Here is a 21,299-nt window from a genome sequence, read left to right on the forward strand (position 1 = left end):
TGCGTAAGGTGAGAGGCGCCATCGTGGTGGCCGGCTCGAGAGGCACCGGTGCGTGGGGCGGGCGGCGCTATCATGGCGGCCGCCACTGGCTCAGGAGGCGCTGGTGCGTGAGGCGAGGACTCATAGTGGCGGCCCGCTCGAGAGGCGCTGTCGCGTGAGGCGGGTGGCACCATCGTAGCGGCCGCCGCCGCCGGCTCGGGTGGCGCCGGTGCGTGAGGCGAGAGGCGCCATCGTGGCGGCCAGCTCAGGAGGCACCAGTGCGTGAGACGGCCGCCGCCAGGCTCGGGAGGCGCTGTTGTGTGAGGCGAGAGGCGCCGTAGTGGCGGCCAGCTCGAGAGGCGCCGGTGCGTGAGGCAGGCGGCTTCATCGTGTCGGGCGGCGCCAAAGTGGTGGTCGTCACCACCGGCTCGGAAGGCGCCGGTGCGTGAAGCGAGAGGCGCCATCGTAGCGGCCAGCTCGGGAGGCACCGGTACGTAAGGCGGCCGCCGCCAGGCTCAGGTGGCGTTGGTGCGTGAGGCGCCATAGTAGCAGCTAGCTCGAAAGCCGTGAGGCGGGCGACGCCATCGTGGCGGCCGCTGCCGCCGGCTCGGGAGGCGCTGATACGTGAGGCGAGAGGCGCCATCGTGGCGGCCAGCTCGACAGGCGCCGGTGAACATGACGGACGTTACCTGCACGGGAGGCGCCGATGCGTGTGGCGGGCAGCGCCATCGTAGCGCTGTAGGCTGGCTCGTAGTTGCACGCATCATCACGGCGACACTTTGCCCTCGGCGGCTCCATCGTGGTGGCCTCCACCGGCGCGTAGGTCACCAGCGACGTCATGACGGACGGCAGCCGACGGGCGAACGGCACCGCCGCTGTACTCATAATGTTTCCACTGCTTCCACGTAACTTACCTTCCTTCCACATCGAGCAGTCGGGAGTCGCAGGAGCGGTCCGCTTTCACCTTGACGCCAGGACGGGATCGAGAGGTCCGTGATCCACTCGCGCCGCGACCGCAGCAACAGGAGTGGGCGTGTGACGTCTCGGAGTCCCGCGGACTGGGAGCGCCCGCACCGCGACACCACTCCGCAGCGTCGCGGCGTTCGGAGTCATCTCGGACGACAGCAGAAGAAAGTCGACGGCGCCGGCGCGGCGCGCGACACGGCGGGGGCGGGGGTGCCACGGGCGGGGGCTCCCTGTCGCGTCGCTTCTGAACGCCAAATAAAACTAGAATATCATTAAACTGGCTCACCGGATGGTTCGAGACAATCCAAACCTCCTTATCAGTCCTATAGAAGCGCGGCACCCAGCAGCAGCGCGCGCAGGCTGTCCGCCTCCGCGCCGCCCGGGCGCCGCGCCCGCCGCCGCAGGCACGATGACCGCACGTTCCCTCTCCGAACGCGGAGCGACTTACGTTACCACTTGTTGATAAAAAACTACTGACGCACTTCCTACTTCGATCTCGAAAATGCGCGACCCGCCTGAGAACCGTGCCTGTCAAAGTAGGCATTTACGATGCGCAACTAACGACACGAGGTACTCCCAGGCTTGTTAACGGTAACGATTTTAGCAGCATGGTATGTAAAAAATAATTTAGCAAGAAAAATAAAAATAAAAATAAAAAGTGGGTAGAATCGAAAAGCACTTTCGATCGCGGGATCGCCAAAAGACTAATAATAGCGATCTCTGCTATATCTCACTATTTAATGGAACAAGCTTTAGTTCGGAAATTTTAAAGCACCATGCTGCAAAAATGTACGCAAAAAAAATTTGCGGACCATCGGACAAGACGGTCGACGAAACAATGTGTCATGGCGGCGAGTCGCGGAAAGCGAGTAACAGTTCGCAGGAAGGGGAAGCGGAACTACGTCACGGCGTGGGGCGGAGCGACTACATAGACGCTAGCGGCATCTATCGGACACCGGAGACGTTACTCTCTCAATGGAGACCTCTGACGTAGAGTACGGAACACATAATAAGCTTTTAATAGTAATACAGAATTACAGATCATTATTGGTAAAAATAAAAGTACTTTTTACAAGTACTTTGAAACAAAGAAAAATAATTGGTACATTTTAATGCAATTGCGCGAAATGCCATTATAAGTACAGTCGACGTCAAAGATATTATGTATTTACATTTAATTTATTGCCTTATTACAAAGGGGTTAAGTCCAAAAGTGTAAAAATATCTTTGACGTCGACTGTGCGAAACAAGTACAGTCAAGTGTAAAAATATGGGTGCATATAACTTACTCAAGAATATGTCCCATAGTTCTTAATTCGCTGACATAAGAGTTATGGGACATATTTTTGAGTATGACAAGTGCACCATACAGTCCATACATGACATGACATATTTTTACACTTGACTGTAGGTACCTACCTACATAATAGATTAAGTAAATCACTAGTAGATTAAGTAAATCATACGACGTCTTTTCACTTGAGAAAATCACAATTAAGTAATTAAATATACAGGGTGATTTTGGGGTCGTGGAGCAAGAGAGCCAGACATCATACAGAATCCAAAGATGAGCCTAATGATGTTGTTAATTATTGTTTATCACCAATAATGATGATTATTTTCCAGATGACAAGTAGGAAAAAACATTTTTGCGTACAATTTGGTGATCCTACTCAATGTGACGTCTTGTCGCTTTCCATGCAGCGTATGTCAAAAGTCAGGGTGACCATAATTACTTAGTATAACATTAATTTTACTTGAAAAATAAGAGGTCACGAGGGTGATCCCTATACCTAAAGGGGGTGCAGGGTCGGAGATAAGTGGCTTTAGACCCGTAGCGATACTTTCGACGCCAGCTAAGGTGTTTGAGTCGGCAGTGCAGCGTAGCATCCGAGATCAGGTATCAGCGCAGCTATCGGAGGCACAGCACGGGTTTCGGAAGGCACGGAGCACCTCGAGCAATCTTCTGAGCGCCATGTCATACGTGATTCCACAGGTTGACGCTGGGGTTCAGGTTGACGCCGCGTACTTTGACTTCAAGAAAGCATTCGACATGGTCGATAATGATCTCTTGTTGTCAAAGATGGCGGCGGTGGGCTGCACTCCCAAGTTGCTACGGTTCTTTGCTGACTACATGAGAGACAGGCAACAATACGTGGAGTACGCGGATTGCAAGTCTCAGCCGTATTTCACCAGAACCGGGGTAAGTCAGGGTAGTAACTTGGGGCCGTTGGAATTAATTATTATGATTAATGATCTACCAGAGGTGGTCAGGGACGCTAAATGCCTGTTGTTTGCAGATGACATTAAGTTGCTCTTGGCAATCGAAAATGAGGCAGACTGTGAGCGTCTCCAGCGGGACATAGACAGAGTGGTGGAGTGGAGCCAGAGAAACAAACTGCATTTTAACGTAGATAAATGCGTTTCCATAACATTTACTCGGTCCAAAACACCTCTCAACCACAGCTATGAGATAGCCGGAGCTCAGTTGAAAAGAGTGGAGGCCGTGAAAGATTTGGGAGTGCGCATGCAGAGCAGCTTGTGCTTCAGGGACCATATTGTCGGTGCGTGTAAAAAGGCGTTCAGGATTCTGGGCTTTGTACTCCGCAGAGCAGTAGGCTTCACAGACATAAAAGCCATCGCTGCGCTGTACAATGCTCTAGTAAGAAGCCAATTAGAATTTAACGCTGCAATATGGGCTCCGCATGAGGCCAAATACAACATCATGATGGAAAGGATACAAAATAAGTTTACCAGGTACTTATACTGGAAACGGTATGGTGTGTATCCTTTCTATCCGCTGATGTATCCCACACTTTTTGTGATTGGCATGGTCGGTTACGACAAACTAGAAACTCGCAGGGATCTGGCGCTCGCGTGCTACTTGCTTCGGGTTCTTCGTGGTAGTATCTGCAACCCAGACATTTTACAAATGTTTAAGCTGTGCGTGCCGGACAGGTACACCGAGCGGCGGCGGCAACCGCCACTGCTGGCAGAGCCAACCGGCAGGACGAATCTGCAACGTAAAGCACCTCTCAGCCGTTCTATACACATTTTGAATCTGGTTGCCGATAAGACAGATCTTTTTTATTGCCCAATGTGGGAATTGTCAAAAACCTGTTTATATGTATTGTGTTATGGAATGTAATGGATTGAAATTGTAATGAAATATTGAAATTTAAATTGACTTTATTGTGTATTTGTTGTATATGAAATTGTAATATATAGAATTTTTAATTTAAAGTATTTAGTTAAGTAGTAATAAGAATTATTTAATTTAAGGCACTATTGTATTAGGGTTACCTGTAAGGATAGTTGCTGTATTTAATAATAAAATAAATAAAATAAAATAAAAATAAAAAAGAATAATTCAAGTAATTATCTTTTAATCAAATACTACCATATGATAATGTGGATCATTTACAGAGTCAGAAAAAGTGGTTCTGGATCACGACCCCGAAATCACCCAGTATATTTCACAAGTAATTACAGATAATAAATGGGGGAACAAGCTTTGCTTGGAAAACATAATATATATGGTATACATACATATATACATACCTATTACATATACCTACCATACGGCGAGTATGGTAGGTATATGTATGTGTACCATATAGGTACATATACATGCACATAGAAACACAAGAATACAATCATTTTTGCAGAAGTTATTACATAAATTATACTTAAGTGGGACATTTTATTTAAAATTGTACATACTCTTTCAGGATTAGGCTATTTTTAGGGTTCCGTACCCAAAGGGTAAAACGGGACCCTATTACTAAGACTTCGCTGTCCGTCCGTCCGTCCGTCCGTCCGTCCGTCCGTCCGTCTGTCACCAGGCTGTATCTCACGAACCGTGATAGCTAGACAGTTGAAATTTTCACAGATGATGTATTTCTGTTGCCGCTATAACAACAAATACTAAAAACAGAATAAAATAAAGATTTAAATGGGGCTCCCATACAACAAACGTGATTTTTGACCAAAGTTAAGCAACGTCGGGAGTGGTCAGTACTTGGATGGGTAACCGTTTTTTTTTGCTTTTTTTTTCGTTTTTAGGGTTCCGTACCCAAAGGGTAAAACGGGACCCTATTACTAAGACTTCGCTGTCCGTCCGTCCGTCCGTCCGTCTGTCACCAGGCTGTATCTCACGAACCGTGATAGCTAGACAGTTGAAATTTTCACAGATGATGTATTTCTGTTGCCGCTATAACAACAAATACTAAAAACAGAATAAAATAAAGATTTAAATGGGGCTCCCATACAACAAACGTGATTTTTGACCAAAGTTAAGCAACGTCGGGAGTGGTCAGTACTTGGATGGGTGACCGTTTTTTTTTTTGCTTTTTTTTTTCGTTTTTTTTTTTGCATTATGGTACGGAACCCTTCGTGCGCGAGTCCGACTCGCACTTGCCCGGTTTTTTATGTCATTTCTACTCATGATCACGAGCTCTTTCGATCCTGACAGGAGAAAAAAAGTGTCCCAAGATTATTTTTCCATTAAGTTTTCATGTTTTACAGGCCGTAACGGAATGGAAATAATGTAAAATGTATGGGAAATTTGGGACACAATTTTGGGATTAGGATCGATAGCTCGTCATTCTGTGTAGAAATAACATAAAAAACACAAATCTAAAAAAAGTATAGTGAATAACTTACAAATAAACAGTCTAGGTATTAGTTATAAATTATAGTATATCTGTTTGAATAATTATTAACGTAGGGCACAATAAACTATTTACCTACCTATGGGTTACGTAATGTTTCTTTGAGCGTTTTTTTTACGCTTAACCTTTTGCCTTTTTTCACCCGTTGATCTACGGATGGCAGCCGTAACCGTGCCATCTTTGTAGAAGAGAGTTTTCTTATTCTCTTCTCCCCAGGCTTCTTAAACTTCAGACGGCACCAAAAACCAATAAAAGTTCGGTTCTCCTGCTGTTCTTTCCAAGAAGGACCATTTCTCCAGTTGTAGCTCCGGTTTGTCCCAATTTTGTCCGCGGAGGAACATCAACACACGTGTCTTTTAATTGAAAAACACATTTTATAAATAAGTTACGGCAAATATGTAACAATTATGAATCTAATACAATCATTTATATTCTTCTGCTTTCATAAGTAATAGTTATTGATTTTAAAAAAGCGTTTTTCAATTAAAAGACATGTCAAAATCGCTTACCTTCTTTCAAGTTCTTTTTAATGCTAAAAAAACGAAGTATAGTTGGTCAAGCAAATCTTGTCAGTATAAAAAGGCGGCAAATTTAAAAAATGTAGGCGCGAAAGGTTATCGTCCCATAGAAAATTTGTATTTCGCGCCTTTTTCTACTGACAAGATTTGCTTACCCAACTATATAAATCAGGCCCGTAAAGTTTTATGATTAAGGGGGTTACACTATTTTTAACCCCCGACGCAAAGAGAGGAGTGTTATAATATATGTTTGACGCCAATGTATGTCTGTCGCATCGTAGGTCTCCAACGGATGGCCCGATTTAGACGCGGTTTTTTTTTTACGTGAAAGCGAGTTTCCTTGCGGTGGTTCTTAGCTGTTTCATGGAAATCGGTCCAGCAGTTTGAAGAGAATCAGCTCTTTTCCAAAATAATGTAAAGGCATCTTTGTCATAAGGTGGATTTTGTTAGCACTATTATATGCTAGGGGTTTTATTTATTGAATTGAAAACTTCTTTAGCGGCGCTGTGCACATTTTCACAAGGTTCTACTCGTGCGAAGCCGGTGTTATTATGTTTTAACATTATTATGTTTTACATTTGTTGGGGGTAAAAAACAAGACAACGAAAATAATTTTTGACCCGCCGCCTATACTTTAGATCTGACAACTTGTTTGCAAGACGTTTCTTAGGTATTGCCTTTTTTATGGTATTGCTTTTACAATGAAACTAAATATCCGGGGCTATTATGGAAACACAAATTAATAAAATAACTGTTTATTCCATTAAAATACAAAATATTTGACTTACCAGTAGTAACTATTATTAAAGTAAAAAATATAAAAACCAGCCTTAAGCCCATGATTTTAAGATTTACACAAACCATTTTATTGCTACATACTAATTATACTCTGGCACACCCAGTTTCTCAATAGAAAAAGGCGCGAAATTCAAATTTTCTGTGAGACGCCTCGCGCCTATAATTTTTAAATTTGCCATATTTTCCTATTGACAAAATGAGTGTGCCGGAGTATAAAACAATTGCATGAAAATATAAACACTACACCGTTTACACAGTGACGATAAAAATATACTTAGTGGCAGTAAATAAAATAACAATAACGTTTTGTATAGCAACAAATAAAAATCAAAGTAAAAAAAAAAACTAAATAAGTCTTGAAAGTGATGAAATTTGCCTCTATACAATTAGATACGAATGAAGAAAAATATTTCAATGTTTGAAAATCATATAAAACAGCAGAATCTTGTGTTATAATTGTTAATGATGGATTACAAACAAGCAAAAATGTGGCTTTTGGAAGTATATTGAGAAATTCGCAATTGAATGGATTCTTGTTATAAACACAATCAAATGCGAAAGTTTGAAAATCGCTGATATCTCGGCATTTTCACTTAAAAGTATACCATTTACTTGTTTTCGAAAATCCATCCACTTTTGGGTTATTACTACTCAGAATCACGATGACTATCGAATAAAAAAAGTCATAAAAAAATGAGTTTTGTAACGCATTTTCACATACATTTTATATGGACCGTTACAAAACTAACACTCAAAAGTATGAAAAACTGGGGACACTTTTTTGTCGTCTTATTCAATAGTACTCGTGATTCTGAGTTTGAATAAGCCAAAAGTGAATGGTTTAAAAAAAAAGTAAATGGTACCATTTTTTCTGCCTCCCCCCACCTACTAAACTAGAGGCATTCCATAGTTAGGGTGGTATTCCTCCTATCCAATTTATTTGTCCAATGTGTATTGCGTCTCACATTTTGCTTTAATGAGAGAGTGAGACGCACTGACATTGGATAAAGAAATTGGACAGGTGGTATACAACCTATAGGTAACACTAATGTTACCGCAAAGCTTATCAAGGCATCTTGTGTATGTTGCTACAGTATATAGTGCTTCTAGTCACAGAATAAATAATAGTACTAGGTACAGAAGACTCACTCTCTAACAAAACGCGTCTGTTACGATCAGGACACATATGGCCGCTAGGTGGCGACAGCGCCACGCGCGGCTTATGGCTAGCCACCAAAATTGGTGTGGAACGAATGTACTTTTAGCTACCTGTAGTAAAGCCACGAAATCGCGGAGTGAGCCACGCCAGTTCTAGTTTAGTATATTTTAGCGATTTTCAAAATTACCCCGCTCGATGTTTTCCTAAAGCACCTTAAATGAAAATTTATAGGTTTTACACAAATAAATCGTTTACATTCAATCTTCTCTCCAGATCTTAGTCTTAATCTTGGAATTTGTAAATAACACGACAACAACAAGGTATCAACACGATTTCCTTTTATTTTTAACCAAATAAGGTCTTCATTTTAACCACCGAATACGTATACCGGAATCTATGGTTAAAGCAGTTCGGAATCATCAACCCCCTCCTATAAAAAAACATACTACTGCGACATATGTAATATGTAGCTATTTAGGCAACAAAACCATGCTACTGCGACATATGCAATGTGCCTACAGCATCTTCCTAATCATGTAGTTGAGGATGCCTCCGTTGCGGAAGTATGTGAGGTCCACCTCCGTGTCGAAGCGCGCGATCACTTGGAACGACTTGCCGTTGTCCACCTGCAAGGGAACGGAGTATTACTGGCTGTGTGTGTGTGTATGTGTGCTACCGTGAACGTCACCTCGCTTTGTGTGGGTGGGCACATCACAGCGAATGTCATTCCAGATCTAGAGCAGAGCCTAACTGGGGAAGTACCATACAGAAAACCACAACCAAATAACACTAGAACCTACTCATAGTGCTTGTGTCCTGCCGGTGAGTAAGGTTGCCAGAGCTCAACGAGATGGAGACTGCTTACCATCAGGCGGGCCTTATACTTGTTTGCCAACGACGTAGTATTTAAAAAAAAAGATATCACAAGACGTGGTAAGTTTTGTAACAATGTTAGTGCAGTGTGGTTAAATCCTGACAATATTCTATTTGGCCCTGAATCGCTACAAGCAGCTTACAGCTAGATGTACTGAATAATTGTTTTCCATAATTTTTTCTCGGAAACGTTCGTATTTGTCATGCTACTTTAGTCAACCTCAGTAGTTTTTGAACTGAGACTGACTGAAATAGCAAGATACGTTCGTACGTTTCCGTGAAAACACGATGTATAATAATTACATCTGTACGTCATGTATACTAAACCTTGTAACACGAGCAAATATTCAAAACAACCGATAAAACTGTTGTTTAACAATTTAAAGAAATTATGAAGTCTTTAGACTTCCTATTTTTCATACAAATTAGTATCTTTAATGTGTCTTCACCAGACATAGAAGTTTTTGTGGCATAAACGAGTGTTTGAGAAAATAAAACATCGATAAGTCTGTAACAGATTAATACTTAAGTAAAAGAAATAACATCTACTTGCTGTAAATTACCCACAAATTTTAAGAACGCAAATCAATTACAAAAAGATTTATTTAATGAAAGAATTTATTTAAAAAAAAAAAATACAAAAAGGTACATACCTAATTTCTTTATTACTATCAAAAAGAATAGATAGTATAGAGGGGTCCTGTCATTGTAAATTTTGTAGTCACTGTAAATTTACTGCCATCTATTGACACGCGACTAAAACTCAAAATGAAAACGTATAAAGTTATCAAAAAATGTATATATATGGATAAATGATTTTATTACTTTTATATCATTTTGATCCATGTTCATTCACTGATATCTATGTGTTAAAATTGTTAAATATGAAACGGTGTCGTCACGCCATCTAGCCGAGGATAGGCTAAAGGTGTGTGCGGCATCTATTCGAGAATGACTTTTACTTGAATTCCGAGGCACGTTTTTTCCTTAGACTTTATTCGTCTTATACGAAGTTACATATGTCTTTGTTACTATTTTAGTGTACTTAAAAATAAAAACGAAAACGTAGTATACAGTGCCAATAGAATAGAAATCTAACAAAATATCAAAGAAGATATCGAACGTGTTGTGTACTTCGCGGTAGCTATGTTATTATACAGTGTTATAAATATCTATGATAAAGTTAAGGTAACATAGATAACAAACATGTCGATATTTCATTTTGTCAACCACTTTATTTTGCCACAAAAACTTCTATGTCTGGTCTTCTCTTTGTGGGAGCTGAGAAGAGAGATATTGTGAAATAAATTCAATGATTACCTGCACAGTAATGTGCTGTCCCGGTGAGAGGTCTTTCGGCACCTTCAGGCTGTAGCGCTCCGCCCCCGTGAGGCCGAGGCTGTCGGCGGAGTCCCCGGGCAGGAACTGCAGCGGCATGATGCCCATGCCCACCAGGTTGGAGCGGTGGATGCGCTCGAACGACTCGCCGATCACCGCTTTGATGCCCTGCGCACAAAACAAAAATTTCTTACATATTGCAATGATTTCTCTCGCACCTATTATTGTTAATTTATGTTAGGCCCGAGGGTTGACAGGTAGAATATGCCGTGTGGTTTAAAGTAGTTAAATTTGTCTATTGTGCACTTTTTATTGTGAAATTAAGTTAAAACATTTAAAGAAATAAACAAGCTTATGGTTTGAAAAACTTATCCGTATTTTATTTTTCGTCAAAAAGCCACGAAGTGAAAACTCAATGACAATGTAACAGTTTTTCGACCAGGTCACGTGTCCGTCTTACGTCTTACGAATCTTACGGTCACGTGACCTGTCGCGAGTTTAATATTTTTTCCCCATCACAAAAAGTGCACAGCGCCGCTATAGTAGATTGTACAACAAGGGCATAAAGTGACCCATTTTTACCCGAGGCAATTTTTTGGTCTGAGCGAAGCGAAGACCAAAATAGTAGACGAGGGTAAAAATGGACATTTATGCCCTTGTTGTACACTCTGCTTTTCACTTCGATTGCGAGGAAAATAAAACACATTTTCACGGCAATTTACACCACGAAATTGGCGTAAAGCGAAAGAACATAATACATAACCAATTCCCGCCAACTAACTTTTAAATATTTTTTTTTTAATTTTCAACATGTGATCAGAGTTTCAGACGCTTGATTTTCTGCCAATCAAACATTTCGGAGCATTTTTGAACGATAATCGACTCCTATTTTATGTGTATTACTAAATTTAATGACAGAAAATACGGATTTCTAATAAATTGTAGCAAAAATAAAATAATATAACAAGTTTTGTCATCTACACTGTAGTAAATCAAACACCGAGCTCAGATGACAACTGCTTTATTCTAATAATAACGGGTAGATATATATTTTACGGAACTACCTACAACATCTTTCCCTTAAAAATAATAAGCATGCATACTAACTAAGGTAGGTATACATAACTAAAGTAAACTAAGAATAACTAAAGTAAAGTAAGAATTACACAATTACTTTCCTCCTCTTTGTTGAAGGAGAAAAAATAAAAAAAATTACAAAAGAGAAGAGATAATAATAAAACTATGGATAAAAGTAGCGTAGGTTTTGTCTTACACTATATATATAATATTTGACTGTCAAATTTGGTTTGACCGACTATAACACCTATAGACTATACATATACTTATCTAAGTTATTTAAATGAATACAAGTTGATATAAGTACCTAAAACAAAGTATTGATATCAATGCCCATTTTGCGAGCTCTGTTACGAGTGAGTGTGGGCTCGTTTGGCTGAGCAGTCTGGGTAGTAACGCTCGTAGACGGGTTCGGAGGCCGCTCGACAGTAGGCGCACACTTTACATCGGGCGGACTCGAACCGTGTCCCGGCGGCTGCGTGGTCAGTGGTGGTGGCCCAACCGGCTCGCACTTAATTACCCGAGTCATCGTCACAAACCGCAATGTCATACACCTTTTTATTTATAGATTTACTCACACACATTCGCGCAAAATGCCCATAGCCCTGACACATGAAACACTGCACTCCATTAGCCGGACACTTGCCGGGGTCACAGGCCTGGCCGCACCCCGGACACGGAGCGCGCGCCGGGTCGCCGCCGCGCTGGTGGGCCGGCGGCGCCGCGCCGCTGCCCCCGGGCCGGGCGCCCCAGGCGCCGCGACTCGGCCTCCAGCGCCCGCCGCCACGGGCCCCGCGGCCGGCCCTGCCGCCACGAAGCTGCACGGCGTTCACTTGCGAGGGACCCGCGCTTATTTTGAGCGCGTCTAGACTCCGGGAACCGTCACTCGATACCTCATCCGCTAGGCAAATTTTTATCGCCTTATCGAGTGTTAAATCATCCGTACGAAGCAGTCGGTCTCTCACAATAGTGCTCCTTATGCCGCAGATGATACGGTCGCGAATCAAATCTTGTTCTAATGAGGAAAATGCACAGTTTTTTGTTAATAACCTAAGTGCCGTTACGTATTGGCTTATGGTTTCTCCATCTTCTTGGCTGCGAGTAAAAAACTTGTATCTTGCTAAAGTTACGTTCGGTTTCAAACCAAAATATCCATCGAACTTTTCTAGAAGAATTTTCATGTCATCACGATCACTCTCTTTGTCAAACTTGAATGTTTGATATGCATTGAACCCCTCGGGTCCAATTAAGTTGATAAGTAAACTGGCCTGAGTCGCGGAGTCTTCTTTAACTACTCCGGATGCCTTAAGAAATAAATTGAATTGTATCTTCCAACATTGCCACGCGTCAGCCCGGCTGACGGGGCTCCCGTCGGTATTGAGCTCGGGAGGCGGTCTCGCGTGTTCCATTTTAATCACACTTTAGTCCAAACACAATAACTTCTAATATTTTCACTAATAACCACTAATAACTGTACAAAAACTATTTATTTCTTCACCGCTGCCACCATGTTGTAAATCAAACACCGAGCTCAGATGACAACTGCTTTATTCTAATAATAACGGGTAGATATATATTTTACGGAACTACCTACAACAAATTTTATTGCTCAGTAAAATGACAGCGTTTTACACAAAAATAAAACGCTAATTAAATAACTTACCATATTCGAAACCTAAGAATAATATTGAGAATGGCAACATTGTGTTGTCGGTCGTATTGTCCTTTTCTAGCATATTCGTCCCTCTCTCTCTCTCACATTCCCACCACAGAGCAGTTGGTTTTGACAGGTGTTTGACAGTTACCGCCAAAACAAATTTCCAAGTCATTGTCTCAAAATTATACATATTTACACCAGGCAGGATTAAAACTTTAGGTTTCGAATATGGTAAGTTATTTAATTAGCGTTTTATTTTTGTGTAAAACGCTGTCATTAAACAACTGTACCGATATTCGAAACCTAAGAATAATATTGAGACGTGTTTGTTATCGCCTGGTGGTGGGAAGACGCCAAGCCAATGTGATTATACATGTACTTATTATGTATATGTAATATTATTATATTACGAGTGTTTAATTAATTATGTAGTACACCCTTTATTTTAACACCTGTGAGGAGAGAGGTATTATGTAAAGCATACAATTTGATATACCATTATATTATGTTACTAACTTTATACGTTACGTACTTAATGTCTTGTGTGTGTTTATAAATGTTCAAAGAGAAAAATTGAGTCACCACAATGGTGCTATACTTAATTATATGTATGTGAAAACTAGGTAAAAGAAGATGAGATAAGTCAGTCTACTCTTCAAGGAGCATACAACATCTGTGATAAGGAGTGATGTAATTCAAGTATGAAAATAATAAAATCATAAAGTACTCGAGTATTTTTTATTATTTTATAACTCCTAATTATTAACAAATTTGATAATAATTATCTAGTAAAGTAAGCAGTTGCAGGAATATAACAAGGACAAGACCTTTCTTATTTCCAGAATCCCTCGGGATTATGTAGACGAATATTTTAAATATTCGTTATAATTCACTATCACTACCCAAAAATTTAATATTGGGTACCTACTTACTAAAATGTTATAGGGAATTACTGAATTCCTTTAATGACTGTGAGTCAGTGTGAGCTATATACTTGGTTATAGCTATAAAATGCATTTAATCCTTTGTACGCTTTACTAACGCGAACGCGAGCTAATGTACCTAAACAAACCTTACTTAAAATTGTGAAGGTTACTTTGAGAGCTTAAGCCATAACATAACACTCATGTGGGCACGCCTAGTTATGACGCTTTTTGGTGCTCTTGGCGTTCAAATGGTTAATATATGCCACAGAACCTTATCAATTATATTTGTAAAGGTGCAGGCTCATTCTGCTTATATTCATGTTTAGCTATCATCAAGTGACCTTAATTGTACTCATTAATTTCTATATATGCAGTAAGAGTAGTTTACCTTATCTGGTGCCTACTAGTAAGCATAAGCTTGATTGGTTCTGAACGCTAAAGTGGTTTAATTTATGTAAACCATTCATAGCATTGATTAATTCTGAATATTCAGTTTCCTCTTTCCAGTGTGTAAATTATTAAGAATAAGGTACTTAATTCGAAACCTTAGCTCATCGCATATGTGTTTTTAACCAAAATGCAAATTTGTGTGTTTATTTAGTGATCATACATTATTTGCAATAACTGTGCGGACCATGGGGTCCCCGACCTTTTGCCGGGCACCCGTGGGCCCAAACAGAGGTGTATTTACAAATTTGGCGCCCCGGGCCATTTTGATTTGCCGCCCCCCTTCATCAGTGACGATAAAGTATTTTATTTAAGAAAAAAAAAACCTGCAACAAGTGCCTTTGGGGTGTGAAATAAAAAAAAACGAAACATTTACCATCATAGGCATTTACATTGTTTTCCTATGTACAAATTGGTTGACAAAATCATTAATGACGCTGCCGTAATTTAAAACGTTTGTCAGCTCAGCTTCTATAAGTATTAAGAAGAGCTAAGCTGTAGAAAGGTATAGAAGGCAATAGAGAGTACTCTCTCCAGGCGGGTGTTATGCCTGGGGACCGAAGTCCATTGAGAGTTGGTCGGAAGTTATATATATAGAAACTGACATTATAACTCCGTAAGCGCGATGTAGGTCTCACATACTAATTGCGTTCTAGACGTAGTATCTTCTTAGCAGTTTTTGTGCGTTCTAAGCTCCCTAACGCCATCTGTTAGGTTATTGTGGAACGACGTTTGGCAGTGACAGCTAGAGGAGACGCCACATCAGCCCCCCTTTGAGCGGAGGGGTCAGCGACGACGTATGAAGTGTGCAGCGAAACCAGATGTGCTCGAGCCAGTGTGGCGAGCGAAGATGCTCAGAGTCACAGGCGAGCGGAGCGGCTCAGAGCCAGTGTGACGAGCGCAGTAGCTCAGAGCCAGAGAGGCGAGCGGAGAGAGAGAGAGATTGAGGTACCAGGCATGAATATTTACAAGATATTTACAGGTATATCACATATGTACAGACTGTACAGAGGCATGCTAGGTGGTACACTCAGAGAGGGAAATGGCTTGCTGCGAGGCGGCGTCGTCAGGATCTTGAGGTCTTCATGGCTGTCCAATGTCGGAAGGTCACCAATGTAGAAAGTAGAGAGGGGCAATAGAGAGTACTCTCTCCAGGCGGGTGTTATGCCTGGGGACCGAAGTCCATTGAGAGTTGGTCGGAAGTTATATATATAGAAACTGACATTATAACTCCGTAAGCGCGATGTAGGTCTCACATACTAATTGCGTTCTAGACGTAGTATCTTCTTAGCAGTTTTTGTGCGTTCTAAGCTCCCTAACGCCATCTGTTAGGTTATTGTGGAACGACGTTTGGCAGTGACAGCTAGAGGAGACGCCACAAAGCTATTCAGGCGCTCTTCGCTGATAGTGGAACGTAGATAATTTTTTATTCTTTTGAGTGCAGAAAGGTGACGTTACTAATGTCACTATTCTAGGTACAGATTTATATGGGCCGTTTTTGTCACTCAATGACGATGCTACCTCGTTATATTTGCCTGGTCTGATCGGTGACCGGTGGGTACCGCTGGGTTTTGGCCATTGCGAATCAAGGTGAGGCATTGACAGTCAGACTGGATATAGCTACTAGCGGTCGGGTCTGGCATCGAGTCTGCTCGAGGGACTATGTTATACAAATGGATCGCTAGCTTTTTTCCGGTAGACGCACATGAGCCGTATAGTAGACGGAAGCTGCTCCGATAGTGTGGATATTACCGCTGGCGTTGCACTAGGTTCTGTGCTGTCATTGCTGCATATCAATGATAATCATTGTTATGCAGACGACAGTAGTAGGGATGCGTATTACACAGACCGTACCATTATCCCTCATTCTGTGGCGCTGGAAAGTCATGAAAAGTATTGTATTTGTATCTGATATCGAGAGCACTATCAAAATCGACAAATAATTAAAATAATGTTATTTAAATTTTACAAATAAATAGGGGAGCGACAAAATTCTGGTCGACCCTATCTGAACAGCAAATAAAATATTTTTTAGATCCAAATTTGCCGCCCCCTAAAATCTGACGCCCTAGGCTTCAGCCTACCCAGCCTAGTGGTAAATCCGGCACTGCGCCGTACTAATACTTCTTGAACGAAAATGTTGCTTAATTTAGGTACTTGTTGGTAGATATTTTAAGCAATTGGTGGGGCTTGAAGCGTTCGTTTGTTTATTAATTTAAATGTCAATTAAAATATAATAAAAAATATAGCTAAGTTTGATTATAAAAGGCGCCCAGAAAAAGCCGCGAGGGGGCGGCGAAAGCCGCCCCCCCGCGGCCTGCCGCCCCGGGCCATGGCCCCCTTGGCCCTAGGGTAAATACGCCCCTGGGCCCAAAGCCAACAGCGCAGAGGCCCTTTAAGAGGGACCTATTTCAGCCAATGCTAGAGTCAACACTTTGTCGAATCTATTTGATATTTATGTATACTTATACTCCTTATGAACTAAGGATAATTGTAACTTTTTGATATCAAATATACGCCGAATTGTCAATTATTTTATGTTTTGAAATACATATAATATTACTGGATTTGGATCAGTGTGCTTTTGAATACTATATCTCTGGCCTACTATATAGGCTAGTCTATTAGCATCCCGCCTCCTGGAAGGCAGTCTACAGACTTTTTAGATATATATTCACAGTAGCGCTAAGTGTGTGGACCTAGTTTTCCGACACTTGACTGCATGAGATTATAGTGAACATTTTTTCAGGTGTGCCTATCTTTAAAGGGACATATAACTTGTGGATTTGGTAAGAGCAAGACACAGGCGGGGTGTAAATTAATTAATCCACCATGTTTCAAGAGATTCATGTGCATTGATGCCTTCAGGTAACGCTGTTCAGACAGACTAACACTTTGGCAGAGTTTTGCCAACATATAATAAATGACTGCATTTATTTGGGTGTACATGTTCCACACCAAAGACATTTATATATTTCAATTCATTTTTGAAAGTTTGGCGTTTCAAAATAGCTTCGCCTTTTCGCAAGGCGTGCTCCTGTTTCTCTATTTTATTGTGCAAGCGAACAGTATCACAATGCTATAATTTTGTATAAATTGAGAACTAGAGGGTCATGCCCTAGGCGTGACCGCCCAGAAGTTGTGCTAGAACCTTTCGTGCAAACCATTCAGTCACTGTTTTTAAAAACCTTTTGTAGTGGGTACATTCCACGTTCTTAAATTTGTTAAACGTGTAGTATCAAACTATGACAAGTCATGATAAGTGAATTAAGTGGTAACAGTATCTGGTCCGTGCATAGAAGCACTTGCCCTTGAGGTTAGGGCATGGGTAGTTTATAATAAACTTAATCCGTGCATGGGAGCACTTACGATACAGGTGGTTTAAAACTTCCAGGGTCACAATACAGACATAAGGGTGTAAAATACATAATTCATAAACGCCCGTTAGGCCAGTTTTGTATATTTTATTTCAAACATGCTTGTGCAGCACCGCCAGCACATAATAATTTCCCATACCATGGCAGTCAGGGATATAATAATTAAATAGGTAGGTAACCTTGGTCATATCGTGTACATAGGTAGGTACTCGTAAATATGTTAACTGAAAGACTAGTGCTCTCGAGGCAAATATAATTTATGCAACTGTGAGCTGCTCTTACATTGGGATCATATGTATTTATTTCTAGTCTGCCTTAGCAGGCCTAGACTTCAAAGGTTTTTAGATATTCATAGGGCCGTTAAACGGACCTTTTGTACACCTTGAGCAGGCTGTTTGTTTCACACTATGAGTAATATATATTGTAAACATAGCTTATTTTAGAATGGAATCGTAAGCTCTGTCGTGTCGTGAGCTTACCGAGCCTGATTTAATTAGAGTCCACAGATTATCTGGACCTTGGAGGATTGACCACTCCTTATTCTAATTATCAATATTCTGCCTGGGCTTATAGTCGAAATTCAGCGACTAAATTTCTTAGTATTATCTATGCCGCCCAAGTTATGAGGCTTAGCGTCTCCAGACCACAATTTTATTTATATATTAGGTTGCAAAGATTTTATCATCTTTAAAATAAAAAATGAGTCGAAATAGGCCTGGAATCTTAGGTTATTTTTTACCTTTTATGATTTTAGAAATGTTATTGTAAATAGTAAGTAGTTTTCACTTTTACCACAGTTAATTAGCCCAATTTTGGGTTTAGCCAACAGGGTGTTCGGGACCCTTAGAATAAATTGGTAAACAGAAATGAAAACTCTAATAACGAAGCCTTGCCTATTTCGACTGATTGTTACCCAAAACATTATTTTAAACCCTTTTTACTTTCTCTAAGAGGAGATATTTACAAATTCATCTTTGTAATATTTTTCTGATTGTGGCCTACTCGCTCGCTTGTGTTATAACCATATCATTTATATTTCTGTGAATATGTCTGACATGCCTTGCGCAGGCTTACATAGGTTATAATATCATCATCAATAACTTGACGTCAGTTTGTGAACGAATCAAAGATTCTTTGGCACACCTTACGCAGGTGGAAACATGGCAGCCTTGCGCAGGCTTAGATAGGTACATAATATATTGGTTTTATCACAAATAACATGACGTTAGTTTGTGAACGAATAAAAGATTCTCTTAGGCACACCTCACGCAGGTGGAACCATAACAGACGTAGGTTTAAGAATATCATTCAAATCAAATACCCTGTGGGTAATATTCCCTTAGTTGCGGGTTCCTTGCTCGACAAGGTGAAAGGCTTTAAGCCTTTAACAGGCACTTTTAGAGAGTGTCATTCACGGTGACGCGCAGGATTGCCAAAACTAAACTTTAACTCTACAGTTAACTAATATAATTTGACAATATGAACCAAACCATGCGTCTTCGTCAATGAATCAATCTAAAGATTCCCGTATCGTTAATGCCTTTCCAAATCACAGGCTTCCGATTTTATTTGAAACGTTTACAAGTGTACTATTTATGTAGGTAGGTAGGTAGACTTAAGAATTGACCCTCTTGTATGTAGTTACGTATAGAATTAATAATCAAATTATTCAAATCCAAAATAACACAAGCACATATAGCAACTACATGCAAGAGTTCTTTCCTTAACCTTTTTAGGCTGTAAGTACCTGCTAAGTTATTTATTTAAGTAGGTACCTACCTACATTTTAACCTTTTTTTTTTTTTTATCAAAGATCTAGTTGGAGAGATATAAGTTGGTAGATAAAGAGTGAAATACTTCACGATTTCGCATGTCATTCTTGCGCAGAGCCATGCTAATCTCTCTCTATGTCTAGTCAGATTTAAGTTTATGTACTGCCGAAGTACTCACTTTCCACAAAAATAAATGCAATGTTTGCGATGTAGGTTTGTTCGTTACCTTGTGTCCCTCAGAGCGGAAATAGAAGCCCCGCGAAGCGGGGCTTCGTCGACTCCTAAGCGGGTACACATTATTTATCAGCAAGTTTATTAGCAAAAAATAAATTTTGCAATAAATATTATACTAACCCGGAACGGGATAAAAAGACAAATTGCTGATAGATACTTGGACAGATAAAACCTACACGTCTATAAGCTTCTACCTTCATACGTAGGTTCTACGTAACACGTATTAACTATCCGATCCTTTCGTATTCGAAAACACAAATCACTTGAAATCTGAAGGGTATGCCTCCACAGATCACCATTTAAGTATTATAATTTCAACCGTTATTATACACACACACAAAGATTTAAACTAACAAGACTCTGAAGAGACTTAATGTAGGTATAAAATTAAATTATAATGGTGACACGTGCACGCTTTACCAGCTCGATGTGTTTTCTAACATGTGTTTTAGTATTTTCATTGGCATAGCCACGGTGCGCGCAGGCAGCCTTTGAAAACACTTGCACATCACTATTCCGGATCGTTTTTATTTGCTAGATAGTTTAACGGACAACTAAATTAAATATTTATTCCGAACGGCAAAAGCCGTTAGAAACTGTTTTTCAATATAGTCAGCTAAACTGGGGTACAAATTCAAAACTCACCAGCAGTTTAGCTTCACGACCTTCCAGATGGAAAAACAGCAAGCCAATGACTTGGAAATTTGTTTTGGCGGTAACTGTCAAACACCTGTCAAAACCAACTGCTCTGTGGTGGGAATGTGAGAGAGAGAGAGGGACGAATATGCTAGAAAAGGACAATACGACCGACAACACAATGTTGCCATTCTCAATATTATTCTTAGGTTTCGAATATCGGTACAGTTGTTTAATTGTGCAATATGTTTTTCACCTCAGCAGCTCGAACAAGGGTACTTTGCTTCTTAAAAACAGTGAGCAAAATGCGATTTTGCGATAAAATGAGAAACGAAATGAACGTCACGCCGGCGAACATCGACTTTTTGAAGTGAAAACTTCTTTTTGAAATGTAAAGTGCACCTTTATGTCGTGCGTAGACGACATAAAATCACATTTTATGCTCTAGAGCATAAAAGTAAAATTTTCTTCTAAGACTAAGGTAATCGGTCTCAACAGCCAAACAGTTAATAGTTATTTGTACAACAAGGGATCAAAGTTTGATATTTCTTCAAGTGCTTATTTTGAGTCCCGTGCAAGCGAAAGATTCTATAATCTAATTTAGAATCTTGAGCGTAGTAAGGGATTCAAAAGCGCACGAGATGTAAATAAGTTTGATCTCGTCAATCTCGTGTAGTACACAAAATTTTTCACCCTAAGCAAAATCGCATTTTGCTCACTGAGTGAGACAAAATGATATTCAAGTGGCCTTTCTAGTCAAATGTCATTTCAACATGCGGAGTCTAATACAAGTTCGATATACTTGGGTTCTATTATCTCTGTCCCTCTAGGTATGTTCTCACTGCTTAGGGTGAAAAATTTTGTGTACT

General features: G+C 40.6%; 1 protein-coding gene and 1 non-coding gene across 2 annotated transcripts in view; both read right to left on the reverse strand.

Annotated features, from left to right (window-relative positions):
• Positions 1–6,875: 6,875 nt before the first annotated feature.
• LOC134802478 (cytoplasmic aconitate hydratase-like) overlaps positions 6,876–21,299 on the reverse strand; it is a 76,066-nt gene continuing 61,642 nt past the window's right edge. Inside the window, exons 21-22 of the mRNA XM_063775157.1 lie at positions 10,287–10,472; positions 6,876–8,719 (exon numbers count right to left, since the gene is read on the reverse strand). Of these exons, the coding sequence (XP_063631227.1) occupies positions 8,609–8,719; positions 10,287–10,472 (297 nt within the window). The 3' untranslated portion in view covers positions 6,876–8,608. The remainder of the gene's footprint in view (positions 8,720–10,286; positions 10,473–21,299) is intronic.
• LOC134802560 (U6 spliceosomal RNA) lies at positions 19,631–19,734 on the reverse strand. The gene has a single exon (XR_010145869.1). It is a non-coding gene; the product is annotated as a U6 spliceosomal RNA (small nuclear RNA).

The sequence above is a fragment of the Cydia splendana genome, chromosome 24, assembly GCF_910591565.1.
Source record: "Cydia splendana chromosome 24, ilCydSple1.2, whole genome shotgun sequence".
NCBI classification, from domain to species: Eukaryota; Metazoa; Arthropoda; class Insecta; order Lepidoptera; family Tortricidae; genus Cydia; species Cydia splendana.